This window comes from Doryrhamphus excisus, chromosome 13, assembly GCF_030265055.1.
Source record: "Doryrhamphus excisus isolate RoL2022-K1 chromosome 13, RoL_Dexc_1.0, whole genome shotgun sequence".
Classification (NCBI taxonomy): domain Eukaryota; kingdom Metazoa; phylum Chordata; class Actinopteri; order Syngnathiformes; family Syngnathidae; genus Doryrhamphus; species Doryrhamphus excisus.
Window position 1 is genome coordinate 7425435 of NC_080478.1, and position 19395 is coordinate 7444829.

The window sequence follows — 19395 nt, forward strand, 5'->3', positions numbered from 1 at the left end:
GGGGGGGGGCGGCGGCGAGGGACTTCTTTAGGCATTATTAAGGTGAGGATGCTTCTGGAGTCCATGTGCTAACTCTGCTTTTCAAGCATGAGTGTGAATGTGTGTGCACGTGTCTCTTATGTGTGTGTGTGTGTGTGTGTGTGTGTGTGTGTCTCAGCACATTCTTTAAACATGAGCACCTACAGTAGCGCTTAGCATGCCCTAAAATGGCAAGATGCTCACATTGGTGCAATACATATGTGGCGAGACGGAGGAGGATCCTCAGGAAGGATTGTGTTTTGGCTGTGAAAATAACAGTCCAAGTATGAATGATGGAGCCAAGGCAGCAGGAGTCCACTTGACACCGGGTCTCCGCTAGGCTGGATCAACACAGCAGCCACGGCGACTAATATGGGCTCACACACGAGGGGGTGGCCTGTTAAGTAGCCTGGCGAGCACACAATGTTGTTTTGTGTCTCACCGTGCGTGTGTGCCAGAAGACTGTCTCCACAGGAGCGTGTGTATTTTTAATATTGTGTATTTTTCTATTCCGTCCACCGGCGAACCAGACTGCGTTTTTAGGTTATCGATATCTGACTTTCACATTTAAAAAAAACACAGTAAGGGGAAATATTTTTAAATTATGTTGCTTCGTTTTGGAAGATGAAAGTCACACACATTTAGAGAAAAAAGTCATATAAATAAAACTTATTTGTTCTGATATATTATATATATAATATATTATTATATATATAATTATTATATATGCATATAAAATGTATTTAATATGAGTAATGTTAAAAAATGTAATAAATATATATTTAATTAAAAAATATATTTAATATGAGTATAAATGTAAAAAATGTAAAAGTAAGATAAAATTACATTACATTATCATTACAAGATAAAATATAAATATGAATAATTGAATATAATTGTAAAAAAATGAAAGGTATGAAATAGAAGCAGTTATATTATATAAAGAACATATTTTATTATAGTTTTATAGTTATATAGGAAGTCCAAAAGACGAAAGTTGCAACATTTTGAGAAGAGAAAGTTATATAAAAGTTATAATATTAGGAGGAAAAGGGTGGAATGTCCCGAGACGGGACAAAAACAGACAGAAAACAGAAAAACATTTTACTATAACAATAAGAACAATAATGTTGTGCTATTTAGTAAAAAAAAAAAAAAAAACAAGTATTGCAAAGTTATGAGATGTTACGAAGTTACAAATGTTGAAACATTAGTGTAAATTAGGAAATTAGGGTAAGTCTATGAGAAATTCTATGATAAAAGTTAAAGTAAGTATATATGAAGAGTATTTATGTTATGCTAAAGTGTGAGGATATGAAACAAAAGCCATTCTATTACAGGAAACGTAATGCTGTGAGATAAAAGTTTCATTGATATGTGTAATAAAGTCTTACAATAAAAAAAAAACATGCATGTTACATGGATAAAGTATGTGCAGTGTGCATGCCTTGTCACGTGGTGCAAAAAATGGCGCAAGCATGCAGTAGATAGTCAACAAAACCGTGTGACAGCATAAAAAAAAGAAAAGTCGTGCTGTGGTTTTCTGCACGCTTGAGTGCTACTCTTGCAGTTTTTGTTTGTCAGGGCAGACATGTTTAGCATGGCTTTCTTCCTCTTTCCATCCCTACGCTCCTTCCTTTCTCCACTAAGTCGCCAAACTAGTGACCCCACTCCCGATTGGCTGGCGGTCTCCACAGCGATTGGCCCAGTTCTCTCTCTCTCCCTCTCTCCCTCTCACGTTTCTCCCTTTCCAGAGAAGGCTTGGTTTGGCATGATGATTTGTCAGCCAAGGAATGCTGACAACAGGAGCCAGTTAGTTAGCAGGTGTGGCTTGGGTCATTTCAGCAGAGGTACCACATGTTAACTAGCAGTGCTTTATCGGCATGGGAGCGCTAGGAAACTGTTTTTCATACGGCCCAAACACCAAAGAAAATAATACAATGTGCGGGTTTGAATCCATGTTGAATGCCAATGAAAGAAAGTCATTTGAAGAAAATACACAATTTCTTTTGCAGAACGTAACTTTCATAACAGTGATTTTTTTTTCCATACAGTAATTTTTTTCATACTGCCGGTTAGAGATGTCATATAGTTGTTATATTTTATATATTGGTATATTTCATATACCAAGTTCCCTCGTATTCAATTTATTTGTAACATCACGACTTTCTAAAATAATATCAGACAGGATTTTTATCATAATCTTTTAACGTTTATTTCAAACTAATTTGTATATTTTTTCCATAATAATAGCTGGTAAGATTTTTGTCCTAATATTGCAACTTTTTTTTAAATATTAATTGAGCTTTTGTCTCATAACCCTGACTTTTTTTTTTTTTACAATAATAACTGACTAGATTTTTGTCATAATATTTACGATTGTGTTTTTTTTTCTTGTAACGTAAATTTAAATAAATAAAAAGGACTTATAGGATTTTTGTCGTAATACTGCACCTTTTTTCTCCTCATAATAATAAGTTTATTCTCAAAATCTTTCAACTTTTTTCATAATAGCTGACAGGATTTTTGTTAAAATATTACTTTTTTTCCTCATTAATTGAGCTTTTTTTCTTGTAAAATTAATTTTAATATAACTTTTTTTTTCCAAATATTCAAACTTTTTTTTCACATAACACAACTTTTATAATGATAACAACTGGTCAAATTCTTGTCCTAATATTCTAACTTTTATCTCATACTAATTTACCGTTTTTTTCAACCTTATGACATTTTATTAGAATACAATATAATAATAACATTGCCACCTTTGTCCCATAACACTAAGACTTTCATGAGATACATTTCCAAAATGTAACTTGTATCAACATGCATGCTATTTTGGACTATTTTTGCCACTTCATGACCACAATTAGCGGAACGCTTACTTATCGCCTCGCCACACAAACAATCCAAGCTTCCACTGATTAAGTCAGTGAAGTATACAACAACCTGTCCTTTGAGCAGAAAGTGCATGAACACGAAAGCCTCAAGGGTCTCAGGTCTCCTGTGAACCATCAGATCTACTGTAGTGACAACAACAGGTCCCATCCTCCAACACGTAGCTAATACAGACAGCTGATAGGATGTATCATACATCGTCAGGCTTGGTTCCTCCATCTCTGCCCCATCAGTGCCCCCTTCGTTTGAGTTGCACACGAGGCGACGTCAGCAGGGTGAGCATGACCTCACCCCGTGTTTGATTTGGTGCAGATGTGAAGCAGAGCGCGGAGGCAGGATTTTTCTTTTTTTCTTTTTTTTTTTTTTTTAAAGGAAGGTTGAGGGCCCACATTTGGGGCAACTGCTGTGTTTACATAGTTTTCTCTCTCGCTCTCTCTCTCCATACTCTTTTGTCTGCCTCTCAAAGGGGGACTGTTTCACCTCTCCTCCATGGACTTTCACTGACCTGTTTTTCTAGCCCTTTTTATGACGCCGCTCATTGGCCTTTTGTGGCACCCCTGCAGCCCCGCAACACATGCACATTAGCATCGCTCCCTCTATTGCTAACACATTACTCCCTAAAATTAAACAACATACAAACCTAGCAAACTATTAAGCTTCAGAGCAAAAAAAAAACAGTACACATGTATTTGTGCTGCAAACAGCGGCGATATAACAAGCAGCTAATTAAAATAAATCAATAGCACTGCGGCATGCTTGCTCTCTGGCTGTGCACGTTAATGTCAGTAAACTGCTGCTATGCTATTCTGCTGACACCTTCACTCTTTAAAGGAAGATTTTGCCCATCATCCGAAATCCTTATGGGAGACACGGACACGTCTTCTGTCTGTCCCTGTTCTGTGCATTCTAAACATACTAAAAACAAACAAAAAAGCTAATAATGCATGTAAACACTTATTATGCCTATGAAGCCTTCTGGAAAAAGTCTCCAGAAAGCGCCAACGTGCATGTCAACCAAGCTACAGCGACATTGTTATTGTTATTGTTAACACTATTGACACCTCGCCGCACCACATCGGCAGGCTACTAGCCGGCTAGAGACTAGCTTCACCACACACGCATCAGACCACTACCAAAAAGGTAACGCTACATATTGGAGCTGCCGCCACTGCGGCCGTGTTTTTGTTTTTCAGCTTGGAAAAGTCAACGTGAATTGTTGGCGTTTGATTCTATGTTGCTATGAGAAATCAATGCGCCCAGGAAGGAAGTTCCAGTAATGATTAAAATGACCAAATACGGCAAAATACTATAAATATTACATGTTATTATGCTATAAAACCGTGAAAGAGAATGAGGACCTTTGAGGATATTTATTGCCAGAGATGGATGAGTTTTATTATATTCCAACTTTTTTACAATATAATTTCCTCCATTAAACTTGAAATTTTTTGTGGTAATATTTTAACAGATTTTTTTTATTGAGCTGTAAAATTTGGATTTTTTTCCTTATATTTTATATGTATATATACCCACACACTTATGTATATTTTTTACACATTTTTTTCCCCCATAAAATTACAACATTCGCTCCTTGTACTAATTGTATTTAAACCTTGTGCTAATGTCACGACAATGTATTTCCCACAATAGTATGACTTTTTGGCTGGGGGGGTGTCATAATATTGTGTATTTGTTCATTTTTTAAATAAAAAATATAAATGAACATAAGTCATATAATTGCTGCTTTACTTAAAATAAGTTTTTCCCTCATACATTTTTTTCATAAACTTCATTTTCTTAATACGTATGTGGAATTTTCCCCAATAATTCGAATAGTATTAATTTATTTATTTTATTACGAATTTATGATTATTTATTTAAAAAATAATAATTTATTGTGTCGAAACTCGTGACACTGAGTTTCCAGAGCCAACCTCTTCATTCAAGCTGCAAAGCTGCAAAGACACTGGTTTATCCCGCGGCCCACAAAGGCAGCATCCAGTGCTCAGAAAGGTGAGGCTGTCTGACAACACCACCAACAAGCTCTGACAACAGCAGTGTGTGTGTGTGTGGGGGGGGGGTGAGGGGACTTGACACGGCGTTCAGGCGCCTCTCATTTGACACGTTGCCCTCCTCCTCCTTCTTCTTCTTCTCGAAGACACACGATAGTTATTGTTCTTATCAGCTAAGGTGAAAAGAATGGAGCACGGCCAAGCCCGCCTGAGGCGTCAACACACCTGTATGAAAGAGAACTTATTGTAGCAACACAGCATGGCCGACTTGCCCCGGCACCGACAAATCTTCTCAGGAGAGGAGGAGTGGACTGACTTTTCTTTAACCCGGACCATCCCCAAATAATCGCCTTCATTAACCAAGCGGCCACCTCTCTGCCCTGGAATGTTTTCACCAATGTTCTTATTTTGGAATCCCACCAGCAGGGGATGGAGCAAAGGGTGGCTCCGCTGGAGGAAGAAAACACCTTATTAACGTGCAAAGGTGCACACACGTTGCCTTCGCCTGCCTTCCTTCCTCAGAGCTGAGGGACCAACAGCTTTGGCTTTCACCTCGTTTGAAGTCAGGCTGGAATCATCCCGTATGTCAATAGTAAGCACTCACTCGCCACCCCCCCCCTCCCCCCAAAAAAGCACAATACCAAGCAGTATTAGGGACTAATGTAAAAGACCGTACACCCACATATTAAAAAAAAAAAAACTAGTTTATTTCACTACGAGTTTTATTTACTACTTTATTTTTGTAAAATTACTTTTTTTTTCTTTTTTCCTCTAAAATAATCTCTCTTATTTTTACATGCAATATTATGATTATAATCACATGACATTAGAGTAATATAATGACTATTATTTCATGGTATAACAAGTGTTTTGTAACTTTTTGCTTTTTACTCCTAAAATAAAAATAATGACTTCCTCACATGATATTTTGTATTTATTGTCATAACTTTATCATCTTCATTCATTCATTCATTTTCTACTGCTTTTTCCTCACGAGGGTCGCGGGGGTGCTGGAGCCTATCCCAGCTGTCTTCGGGCGAGAGGCGGTGTACACCCTGGACTGGTGGCCAGCCAATCACAGGGCACATATAGACAAACAACCATTCACACTCACATTCATACCTATGGACAATTTGGAGTCACCAATTAACCTAGCATGTTTTTGGAATGTGAGAGGAAACCGGAGTACCCGGAAAAAACCCATGCATGCACGGGGAGAACATGCAAACTCCACACAGAGATGCCCAAGGGTGGGAACTTTATCATCTTAATTTTGTTGAATAAAAAATATTTTTATCATAATATTATGAATATTACAACAGTAATAAAATTACAAATAGTAATGTATTCAATTTGAAATATCTATGTGCATAGGATGGCAGCGGTCCACACAGAGATAAGATGGGCAGTCCAGTGCCATCATTAGCATCACTCCTCCTGGGATCAGGAAGGAGGCAACCCATTTCCTTCCTTAGCATCCAGCCTGCAGCTTCCCTGCTATCTAACTACTTGCTCTTCCTTTACTGTCTTTGTATCATCCTCCATCTTTTTCTACTGCTTGGTAATCGAATAAGTGGGTGTGCGACTCTGTGACCCAACCCCCCCTTCCCCATTCCCTCTCTCTCCTTTTTTGTCACATATCAAACAGGGTTGCTTTGTGGATTAGCAGTGGGGGGAGCCGATAATGACATGATAGCGGCATGATATTTCAAACAAAATTGAGTGCCAATTGCCGGCGTCGTCTCGGCAGCGAGGCGGGAAACAAGGACCATGTATTTCCTTTGAGTTGGGATCAAATGTCGCTCTTCTTCTCTTCTTTTACCAGGCTGTAATGGGCAGAAGATGTGGGGAGGGGTGGGTGTACATGCCTTGTATGCACACATAGACACGCATGATCCAGTTCTTCAAACCCAAAGTGGAGCTACAGTAAGCGTACAGGGAGGGGGGCAAGAGGTGCCCTGATTTATCACGTCGCCTCTTGGGTGAATGGATAGATGCCAACAAACAACAAGCGATTAAAAGGCCGCCCCTTTTGCCCCTCACCTACTTCTCATAATTACATCACTAGATGAGAACAGGATTTTTCCACACTGGAAGTTTCCATGCCGCACATTATTAGCGACCGCATGTGCCCCCAGTCATCGCTTTTAAAAATTAATACAGAGTTTCAATTGCACATAATTGCTTTGACATATATTCACAAGGCACTAACAGCAGCAGTAGCAGTGGTCACAAGAAAAGAAGGCACGGTTATAAATAGTTTGTGGAAGCAACTGAAGCAAAGCCAGGACTGGAAAGAAGACCACAGGGGCTCTGATGTGATGGTGGCCGCCCCCCCTAGGGGGGAAGCCTCTCTGATCGGTCCCGCCACTGAGTGTGTGAAGCCTCCTCTGGTCCTTCTTATGCCACAGTTGCAATAAATGAAAATAAATTGATGTGGCCCCTAAATATTAGGCATCTGATTTACAAAAAGTATTGGGACACATGGTTGGTTCATCTACAGGTGGTATGGAAATGTATGGGGGTGGGTGGTGCCCAACCCCGCCCCTTGATCGATTGCTTAATTGATACATGTAGCAAGCACACACCTATTATTACATTTTTTTTACATTTTAATATTTGAACTTGGGGCGGCACGGTGGTCTAGGGGTTAGCGCGCAGACCTCACAGCTAGGAGACCAGGGTTCAATCCCACCCTTGGGCATCTCTGTGTGGATTTTGCATGTTCTCCCCGTGCATGCGTGGGTTTTCTCCGGGTACTCCGGTTTCCTCCCACATTCCAAAAACATGCTAGGTTAATTGGCGACTCCAAATTGTCCATAGGTATGAATGTGAGTGTGAATGGTTGTTTGTCTATATGTGCCCTGTGATTGGCTGGCGACCAGTCCAGGGTGTACCCCGCCTTACGCCCGAAGACAGCTGGGATAGGCTCCAGCACCCCCGCGACCCTCGTGAGGAAAAGCGGTAGAAAATGAATGAATGAATGAATATTTGAACTTCTCTTTACGCTTGTATAATAATCCTACTTTTCCAAGATCTAATCTCTGAAGCTTAACCGACCGCCAGAAGCGCATGCATCACCGTCATATAAACAAGTAAGATGAATAAAAAGGTTATTGTTACCTTTGTTATTTTTAACAGTATGTGGAAAGAGGACAGGAGGACGTAGTTGGAATGCAAAGCGTGAAAAAGCGAGTTGAAGACAAACAGTGAGAGCATGCCTCAACAAAGAGAAAATACCTTGTAGAGGTTCATGGAGTTTAAAGAGCTCAGCCCGAGCAGGAGATCCTGTCCTCTCTGGCTATACACACACACACACACACACACACACACACACACACACACACACACACACCCTCAAGGCCATTCTGTTACACCTGGTCACCTTTATCCCTTTCAGTCCCCCACGCCCTTAGCCTTCCTTACAAACATACGCAGCAAGCATTTCTTTGTGGCTAGCACACGGCTCCCTTGGCTATATCTCCCTCAGCTGATAAAAGTCATTATTGCAAATCTACTCTGTCAGGTCGTCTGATCCGCTGGGGAGAAGCTCTGTCACTGTCATAAGCCACAGACAGAGGGGAAAAAAAAAGCCTAAACAGAATGAACAGTCGTGAAGATACATTCTGTGTAGCATGCTACTTTTCAACTGATGCTACATCAGCATTGAGGTTTAGTTTCTGTTGCAGCAAAAGGACTATAAACGCTGGAATATGAAGGCCAGGCCATTAGCTGGTAAAGAAACCAAGGCTGTCAAATGAACAGATTAATCAAGCATTTTGAATGAATTCATCATTGTAAGATTTTGAGTTGAAAAACAATGGCCTCTTACTAGCCTGGGATAGCCATAGCAGCTGAAAGGTACACCAGACCAGGGCTTGAGAGCTTTTCGAGTTTATTTTACAAGACACCCAGCACACACAACAGGCCTCTCCCAAACAATTTCACCCAGCCCCTTTTACCTGTGAAGGGCCAACCACAGTTCCCAATGAGAGGGTGACGCAAGTCCAAAAGGTACCCGATTTACATTCCCAACACCCTTCATATTAAATATAAGTCCTTCAGGAGTCCCCCACAGATGGGTCACTTCCTGTATATATATACGTATATACACTCACGTACCCTAACAACTTGGATTCCCCAACTACCACCCAGTCAATCCCCCCTCCTCCAGGTGGCACTTGGGAGAGTCCAATTGAGGTGATGTCATGGCGCCTCCATGTTTGTGCCACGACCAATCACCTCAAACAAAAGGAGAAACTGATGAGAAATTAGGAACAACACAAATGACTTCTAAATGGAAAAACTAACTAACTAAAGTGGCACTTAAACTTAAATGGCAAACAAATATAATTAAAGCACTAACCAAAATATATGTAAATAACTAAAGCCAACTATATACACAGAGAAACCGGACAGTGTAGGCGGGGCATACACCTGAAAAGTGAGGGAGGATTGGCAGCTCCCTCACAATCACCATTCCTTTTTTAATCACCATTTACAATTATGTCTGAAAAACTTGATATAACCGAAAGATAAGAAACAGAACAGGCGTGTACATATACAGTATTTGTATGTATTAACAGTGTCACCTGACGCTTACCTTGACTGGCCAGTTGTGTTGGAAGCAGTTATCACGGCCATGTATGTATTTTCGATGCTGACTAAGCACTTGGTTGTGGGATGCTGTGGGTTTGCAGTGTTGTTCTGTGTGAAATGCACTCTAAATACAGAATCTTTACGACTGTTACGGCTATTTTGCGGGATCTCTCTCTGTGTGAAACAACTTTTGTGGGGGTTTTAGCTGAAAACGTTGCGGTGTAAATGGCCCCTCAAGTGACAGAAAAGCTCCCATTTGTCCCAATGATCTCTAAAGCAAATGGAAGCTCATAAACAAGAGTCCTGACTGTATAGACTTTTGCCCTTTTATGAGCCGGGGACCCCTGTAAGAGCTTAGTGTGTGTGTGTGTGGGGGGGGGGGGGGGGGATGCTGGGATAAGCGACAAAAGAAGAAGAAGGAGGTACAGGTTAAGGCAGAGAGAAGAGTGACATCTCGCCTCGTTTGCGGCGGCCTCATTACCAAACAATACGGCTGTGAAATTGGTTTAATGACAAAGTCATAAAATTGCTATTCTGCTCACAGATGGCCCCCGGGCTCATGGAGGATTCTGGCAGGCTTACGTCGGCTGCCCGCGTGCATTAAGCTACTTCTTGTTCAGGAAAACACAGCATCTCTCTATCTTCCTGCAAATGAAAGAAATTAACCTACTTTTCCCTTTCCTCCCTCTTCTCGACCTCTCATCACCCCCCCCCCCACACACACACACTTCTCACCCTGCTGCTACAGAAATTAAGTAGAATTAAAGACAAAAAAAGACGAAGAAAAAGAAAAAGGAGTCTCACCCACGCAAGCGCAGCTCGACTTTATTTCAAACGCGCAGCTCTTGTTATTAAACGACCCCGCCAATAAAACCAAGCTGTTGAGGAATAAAGGAGCCAAAAGGTGCTGAGAAGTACAAAGACACCCCCAACCCCTCTCCCGTACCTCCTCCTCCATCGCTTTCTAATGCTTTTGCTGCAATACTTATTTCAGCTCTCTTTGCAGCCTCACACAAGTACATTTAGTAGGAAACGGGATAAAATAGGAAGCACTATATTACATTCAATTATCGACCGTATAAGCACGGCTGATATTGTGATGCACTGTACTTCAAATGGGCTGCCACATCATGCTATTGTTGTAATAGGGATTATGGTGTAAAATGCTGCTAATATGTTCATTAACTGCAAGGGGTTGGTAGTGAACCTAATTCATATGCACGGTTCTAACGTACCCCAACCGGGGTGTCCTCCAGTAATCTATTACTTTACGGATTGGCCAGTAAACAGATCAGCTAAAAAAATGGTAACTGTCTAATTGAATTAAATACAGGAAAAACATTGAAATGTTAAAATACATTGCATTTTTGAAAGAAAAAAATCCTAAAATTTAACAATATTAAAAAATATAAAAAATCAATAATAATAAAAAATAATAATATAATAATAATAATAAAATAATAATAAAATAATAACAAACAATCCAATAAATAATAAAAAAATATGAGAACATGCTGTAATAATACATCAAATCCAATTAAAAACAACTATATATTTAACTCCTGGGATATAATTACTGAGCTAAGTTTAGTCTCTGAGTATCATATCCAAAAAGCCAGTTTTGAAGCACCAAAATGGTTGGAAATTTTGATCAAAATCCATGAAACAGTTTTTGAGTTTCTGGATCAGGATCAACGGTTTGTGCTACACAGCTAAATTATCTTAAGTCCAGTCTCAGAATTTTTAAGTTATATCTGCAAAAGATCTGATCATCATGTTTGCTAGCTCCATATCAGTCTAGTGTCTGAATATTCTCATTCATGCAGGTCATTGTATTCTCAGGGCAATAAATCAATGGCAACCGTTCGATTCGACTGTTCGGGTTGTCTTTTTCAGACAACAACAACACATCATCAGTCGGGTAAACCTAACCTGTCTCCCACGGCCGAACCCAAGCTCACATTCCGAATTCATGGGTGAACCTTCCAGCGTTCCAACGCGATTTGTGCTCCATACAGTCAAGGTCAACAGTCCAGTTGCGATTGATGCTATGGTCTGAGAAAACAGTCTAGTGTTTTGGTTCCTAACTTTTGGAGGTGTGTTCATTGTACAAAGATGACTCAGGTCCAGATTTAAAGTCATCCTTTCATTTTTTTAGGTATGTTCCCAGAAGTCCCAAATCATGGTGGAAACTGGCCAAAATCTGTAATTTATAAACATTTTGTTATACATACCAATTTTGTGATATTTTCCTTGAGTCATATATCAACGCTACACACGACTAACCCTCAAACATACCCCGCCTGTGTACTACCTGCGCTGCACTGTTGTTTGTATGAAATTCTGCTAAATCCTCGGAAGTGTTAGTTTTATGGAAGTAACAACCTCCCACCCCCCCACCCCGATTGTTGACTCACACAGCTGCCGTGTTCTGACCTGCGATACACTCTCAAGTGTCTGATAAAGTGGGAGGGGGCACCATTAATCACATGGCACATATGCTGGCAAAAAGTGCACACATCAACACAACTGTAGCACACATTAGCATCAGCTGTTTAAAACTCCCCCATGGCTCACTTGCAAATGTGGATGGCAACAACTGCTGAACTCAAAAAATATATATAAAAAAGAAAGGTCTAATCTGCCAATAGTGTGAGTATGCCTCCAGTGGAGATGAAATGGGATTATTATTTGAGCATGGAGGAAAAACAGCCAGATCAAATGAATTTAGCGGGTGGGGGGGGGGGGGGGACTTGCCACTTGGGATCTGACAACAGAGTCAATTCTGCTAATTAACTGCCAATTAGCGCTCCCTAAATGAGAGGGATCATGATGCTCGTGTTGGCATCGCCACAGACTCCCCCTCTCTTTACCAGTCACACACACACACACACACACACACATTTAGGTGGTATATTTAGCAAAGCAGTAGGGGGTACAACATGGCTACTTCCCGAAATCCCAAGTTGTTGCCAAAAAAGACCCTGCCATTTCCATTTGGGTCAAAGTTAAGACTTGGAAAAAAGTAGGGTGTCTAGGAAAGGAAAGGAGGGGGAATCAGCATTGCCTCAAAGCTCATAATAAAAAAAATGGAAAAATGAGAGCAGGAGTCACCATTTTATGATACATTTGGAAAATATGAGTTATTATTATATATATTTTTTCATATTGGGCTCGCCCGCCAAACCAGAGGATCATAAAAGTTTCTTACTGGAAGCCTTTTTTGTTTGGACTTTATCTTGGCAGCGCACACTGCAAACAAGATGTGCACCACTGCAATAATGTTGAACCTGATAATGAGCTTTCTTGTACCTCTGCTCAAGTATGCACAATATATATGTACACTCATATATAAATAAAATAATATGAATCCAAATATAATATTTTTATAATACTGTAAGACTGTACATTTGTTGTTGTTTTTTATGTTTAAATAAATCACATTTTCATTCATTCATTTTCTACCGCTTTTTCCTCACAAGGGTCGCGGGGGTGCTGGAGCCTATCCCAGCTGTCTTTGGGCGAGAGGCGGGGTACACCCTGGACTGGTGGCCAGCCAATCACAGGGCACATATAGACAAACAACCATTCACACTCACATTCATACCTATGGACAATTTGGAGTCACCAATTAACCTAGCATGTTTTTGGAATGTGGGAGGAGAAAACCCACGCATGCACGGGGAAAACATGCAAACTCCACACAGAGATGGCCGAGGGTGGAATTGAACCCTGGTCTCCTAGCTGTGAGGTCTGCGTGCTAACCACTCAACCGCCGTGCCGCCCTAAATCACATTTTTTTCATACAAAATTATATTGATGCCTTTTCCTCATTTCTTTCCTTTGTGTCAGTTTTGAAATTTTCATAAAAATATCCCCCACCCTCCCAATACATGTAAGCTTCACACTTGATATTCATACAGTTGTGTAATCCTTTTATAGTTGTGATAATAATAATAATAACACTAACCAGTGTACTATGGCCTCCCTCAGGTGACTGCTGTGAGATACGGAGTCTATTTCATGTCATCAGTGGGCACAGGCTGCCTGGCGCCGTCGTCTGGCGGATATCCTTCCCTTATCAAGTGACCTGTGCTCCGACAGGGGGCAAAGGTTGGCCGAGAGCCGCCCCTGTGTCTTAATAACTCACTCATTGTATTCCTTTCTGCCGCTAATTACAGCCTCTCCCATGTGTGTGTGTGCGTGTGTGTGTGTGCGTGCGTGTGTGCATTCCCCCCTGGGCTGTAGAGACGAGCCAGAGGAGTAAAAATAGAGTGTGGCTTAGTGCCCTCTTTATTGTTATTAGTGCTCCATTGGCACAGCAGTTCGTCATCATATATGCCAAGAAGTGACATATTTGTCTTCTTCAGCTCACTGTGAAGACGACGGAATAACGAGCGCACTATTTCCTGCCTTTCTTTAGGCCAGCTTTCTTCTCCCATCATCTGTCACTGGTGTCATCTCTCAGGCCCGTGCTGCAGCTTGTCTGTGTGTGTGTTTATGTGATGGCTGCATCGCTGCAGTGGTAAATAACAGCGAATATCGTGCTGGGTTTGACGCAGAGACGCGAGGGGATACGGTCAGGCCCCATTTAGCTCCCAATGACGGCTGACCGAGACAAGAAAACCACACCACTCATTGTTAAGATATTGTCCTCTATTGAAGGCCAAACAATCTTACAATGTCCATCTCATTGTTTTGATTGTTAAACTACCACAAAAATTCAACATCATACTGTATGTGTGTAGCATGACAAGGTATTGTTGGGTAGTCCCACTAACTGGTAAACAAACAGCAATAGCTTTTTTTCTACTACAGTCCAACTGATAAACTTTAATCGTCTTCCTTTTGAGAGCAGCCCTACTGGATGGTAACCAAAGCACTAGAAGCTACTGTACATTCATGCGTATAAAGGTAAGGAAAATGTTGTCAAAGTGTCGGTCTATCCAAACAATAATAGAAACTCTACTGGATGACCAATGCATTACGACTTTGATGCATGTGTAAAAAACTAGTATATGCATAATCCTACACAAAATTATTGGAAAGATTTTGTAATAATAAATGTAATTAGTTATCAACTCCTGCAAATTGATCCAATTACACATCCTGTACGAAGTGTAGAACTGCAAACCGGCGGGAACTTTGCTATTCTTCTTTTTCACTGCAGTACTTCTTGATCTTGGCTTAAAACGTTTCAAAAGTGGGAGGACAAGAATCCAGAATCCAGAATCCACACCCTACACCCGACACCTATTATTGATTGGCAGTTTCTGCAAAAGCATGCCAGGGGAAACTTTGTTGTTGTTCTTTGACCAAAGCATTACAACATTAAATTTAACAAAAAAGAATGTGTTCAACAAAAAGTCATTTTTGGGTAATCCTGGTAATTGCCAAATAAAGCCCCCAAATGTCAACAGAAGCTTCACAATCATTCTTCTCCCTTAATCGTGATAGAAAGACACAGAACCAAAGCGTCCTTGTTGGTGCACGATGCCGTTCTAATATCTCAGTAGACTGTGAGAGAGCTGCCAGTGTCCATTAGAACACACACACACGATATGCACACATAGGCTGCCATTAACGGCATAATCAAGTAGCCGTCAAATAGTGGACTTTAACCTGTCCATGTACTTTATTAACACGGGACCTGCTAATGCCTACAAACAGGTGAGGCTGTTAAGCTAATGATGCAGACGGGAGATAGCGGCTCCAGGAGCCAGACAAACGGTTTCAAAGCGGTAGTGGGAGGTGGCGGTTGTGTTCTTTTCGGTGGTGTGCAGGTGAGCTGCAGGTATAAAAAAAAAAAAAAAAAAAAGGGAGGATGCTTTTTTGAGCTTCCACAGAGCAGCCTTGTGCCCTCGCAATTCCGCCAGAGGACAAAGCCCTGATTCAGCACATCCTTTCCCCATGGGGGGAGAGCGCTGGAAACCGAAGACAGTGACTATGTAACCCCCACCCCACCACCACCACCACCACAACCCTTCTCCATCCAGCACCAGCCCTCTGACTGTCTCTCTCTCCCTGTGTGTCTATCCGTCTTTGGCCCGTCCTGTTGGCAGCGGTAATGCATCAAAGGCAAGCACAGAACAATGCCAGGGCCTAGTCAGGAATTTGAAGGGCTTTTATTTTTAACAGGAATTTCGGACGGCAGTGGTCCGTCATGTCCTGGCTGGACTATCTGAGCAGCCACTTGGAAAGAGACACCAGAAAAGGAAAAGGAAGGGCAAATAACGTTTGAGGTGTGAAACCGTTAAGCTTCTCGTTAATTCACTCCTTGTAAACCGAGGGAGGAATACCGCGGACTCATCTGCAAACTTTCCAGTAATGGAATGCAGGTCATTCTCGATCCACAGACACATGGGACAATCTGTAATATGCATGCCAGACCACTAGTTGGCGACATCACAAAAGGTCTTTTGCACTTTGTAAGATTTCAGATTCCACTTAGGTGAAGTCATTTGTATGTTAAGTACAAATGCTACAATGCACTTGACATGTCGCGCATGTTTTGCCAACATTTGTTTGTAGTCTTAATTTTTTTTTATTTATTATATAAATAATTTTATATTTTATATTTTATTTATTATTTTGATAACTGTTCGTGTTAGCGGACCCTTTTTATGATGTTGCAAATGCATCAAAATCCTGAACTTTAATCCTGAACGCAAATTTGACCAAGCAGGAAAACCTTTGCAACTTTTCTTGTAACTTTTTGAACTTACTACCAATACAAACCCAAAAGTCAAGTATTTCATCGCAAAAGCATATAAACGGCCAGTGAAATCTTGTCTTGTCCCCCCCCCCCAATGATGAAATCGATGCTCCAATTTTCACTTACGTCACCGTCCCTGTTGTGTTAAAAGTTCTTATCGCTGGCTGACGTCTATTTTAGCTGGCATTGACTTTGCCACATGAATGAATATTCATATTAACGACACAAACACAAAATAAGGCAGATGACCCGGCAATTTTCCAACCTCTGAGGTCATGTCAAAGCCTTGACAGTGTTACAGAGCAATCCTACATGGTAAATGGACTTACTCCTTTACTGACTGATGATGCAGCATCGGGTACAGTATACTTCAACATAGTCACTGAAGAGCGAAAGATCGAACCAGCAACCGTCAAAGTTGGGAAACGACCAATCTACCACCTGAGCCATGAATCTGTCATCATATAATTAACTGATTATGGGATGCGCACACAATTGCGTTAACGACACGCTTTTGCTGGCACACTGAGACTCTGCTGTTAATTTTGCAGGATCTCTGTGTAAAAGCTTCTCCAGGTGAAATGTCGCCCCCATAAGAAGCAATGCACTCCTTCTAAAGAGATATAGCTATTGCTTTGTCTGTTTCCCTGTCAGGTTAGCGGAGTCTTTCTGTATTAATCACCATGACACAGGCAAGGCAACTCAATTTTCTGCTCCCGTAGGTAAGGTGCGCGGCATTGCCGGCCCGAGACGGCGGCACGAGGCATGAAAACAGGCAGCTAATCTTTGCTTACCGGTGTAATTGAAATGCTATCCACACTGTAGGGTGCAATAAAGTCTGATAACGGCGGGTTCCTGTGGCCAATTTAAGTAGCTTGACTTCCCCCTTTGGCTGGGAGGGAATAAAGGGGGGAGAGTGGGGCGGCGGTGGTGGGGGAGGTTCTGATAGATAAGGCTGACAAACCAAGCTAATTCTCCAGGCATGTTTCTCATTGTGATCCAGGAAAAATGAGACGAAAGAGAGAGGAGAAAAAATGAATCAGAGAAGCAAAAAAAAAAAAAAAAATCAATTGACCCTCGGGTGGCTTGTCGGCCTGCGCGTCTGATAAACGTAAAAGCTCGCTTAATGTGGGCCCGCCTGTACCCAACAGATAGAGCACTTTGTAAATGAACCCGCTTTGATAAATATATTAAGGAAAGCCGCGAATAAAAGGCACAGACTTGTCATTTGTAAATAGAAGCCCCCGCTACACGGAATTAGAATGATAAAATGGGGCTCCATATAATTAAGTTTGTGTAAGACCTGAAATCCGTGCAAATACCTTCCCGGGATGCTGAAAGGAGCCTGTCACTTCAATTAATCTGAACATCACCCTGAGAATGTACGTGGCCAAATTAAGCCACAGATAAAAAAAAAAAAAAAAAAAAACGGCGGCTAGTATTTTGATAAGTAATTCCTGTATCATTTCTTTGCTTGTGTGATCATTTTATTTAATCCACCACCCCCAGTTATGTGCTAAGCCGTCTACAAAGGGCCCTCACCGGCCTGGCCACCTTAATCCGCCGTAGTGTATATACCAGGAAGGGGGCGGCTGGCGCTGGTGCCGTCTTTTTGTGGGGGCACCGTTGGTACTGGGTTTTTTTGGGGGAGGGTGGGGGGGGGGGGGGGGGGTTGATGGCAGGGCGGGGAGGAGGGGTGGCTTATAATCTTCCCAGTCAAGACATAAAAACCAGAACATCCTTACATGCTGTAATAAAGGTGCTGGAGGTGCAAATGTGGACTCACCAGTTGTTTACTTGTAGGATGGTGAGACCCGTGTCTTGGGCTAGCTGCTTCTTCTGCTCTTCAGATGGGTACGGGTGCTGTGAAAGAAGAAAACACGACCGTTAGCCTTGTGTACTGGACATTTCTGTTGACTTTGTAATTACTTTGTAGGACGGTCATGTGATTAAGCATGCACGATAGAGGAGTCTTTGTGTCCATAACGCTTATGATTGGGCTGTAATCTGTACAAACCACTGTACGAGTTGCTGGCACCAGAATCACTCAACCCCATTGTACCAATTACAAATATTGCCATTATACCATGCAAATAGTCAAATATTCAAAAAATAGCGCTAAGGTCCTATGTCTTCCGCCATTGTGCCGCACCTCTGCCTGACCTCCACCCAACCCCGGCACTCCCTCAGCACCGTATAGCAAAAGATGCATCCGCCCTCCCATCAACACAAACACACACACACACACATATACAATTGAACTAAACCTGTCAGAGCTGGCCAAACAAGTTTGTCAAATGTGTCAACCTTCCTGATCCCCCTCATTCCCGCCCACGCACTAACAACGTATGTATGCATGTATAGGCAATATTTAACATACCTGTCTAATTTTTCATAAAATGACAGAAAAATCCGTGCTGAAATAAAACGGCTTTCTCTTTGGTCCAAACACCACCCATCCACAAAACTTTGTGAAAAGCCTTGATGGAGTCTATCTGATCCTGCTAACTAACTACTTTACCAACCGTGGAAAACAAGATCCCCCTCAGCAAAATTGGCATTTTTTTGGGACCGGAACAATTTTTTTTCCCTTGGCCCATCACTCATGGTCATCAGTCCACAATAAAATTGCTTTTATGGTTACGGGACGCTGTGATGCGACCGATGTGGTCTCCAATAGAGGGAAGATGGGCTGATGTATAAGTGGCAGGCTTTGGGGCTGCCCCGCAATGTAGCATGACAAAACAACAATGATCACCACTGACAGATGTCTTTAAGGGCCAGATTAGGAGTCGGGGCGCACGCAAACGAAACAAATGAGACACTGTTGTGTGTTTCTGCACATAGAGACACACACTCACACACACAAATATTCGTAAATTTGACACCTGGAAATCAGCACACACACAAGAATTCCTTTTAAAAGATGACACTTAAATCCTCCTCTATTTTCAGGTGGTTTCAAGCTCCATTAACATTCTTCCCCTTCAAAGAAAACACCTTCTTACTCTTCTGCTATTTTTTTTTTTGCCCTCCAGCCTTTTTCACCTCTTGCAAGGTCGCAAGGAGTGCCTGCTATAAAAATATATTTTCTATATTATTTTTTCAATAATTAAGAACCAAGAGGACACTGCCTGTCTGTATTCAACGAGG

At 41.5% G+C, this 19395-nt stretch overlaps 1 protein-coding gene across 5 annotated transcripts in view; it reads right to left on the reverse strand.

Annotated features, from left to right (window-relative positions):
* The window catches only part of meis2a (Meis homeobox 2a), a 96223-nt gene that overhangs the window by 11593 nt on the left and 65235 nt on the right, over nucleotides 1-19395 (reverse strand). For all 5 annotated transcript variants that reach the window (XM_058091432.1, XM_058091433.1, XM_058091429.1 and 2 more), the window contains exon 9: nucleotides 18029-18105. In XM_058091432.1, coding sequence (XP_057947415.1) covers nucleotides 18029-18105 — 77 coding nt within the window. The remainder of the gene's footprint in view (nucleotides 1-18028; nucleotides 18106-19395) is intronic.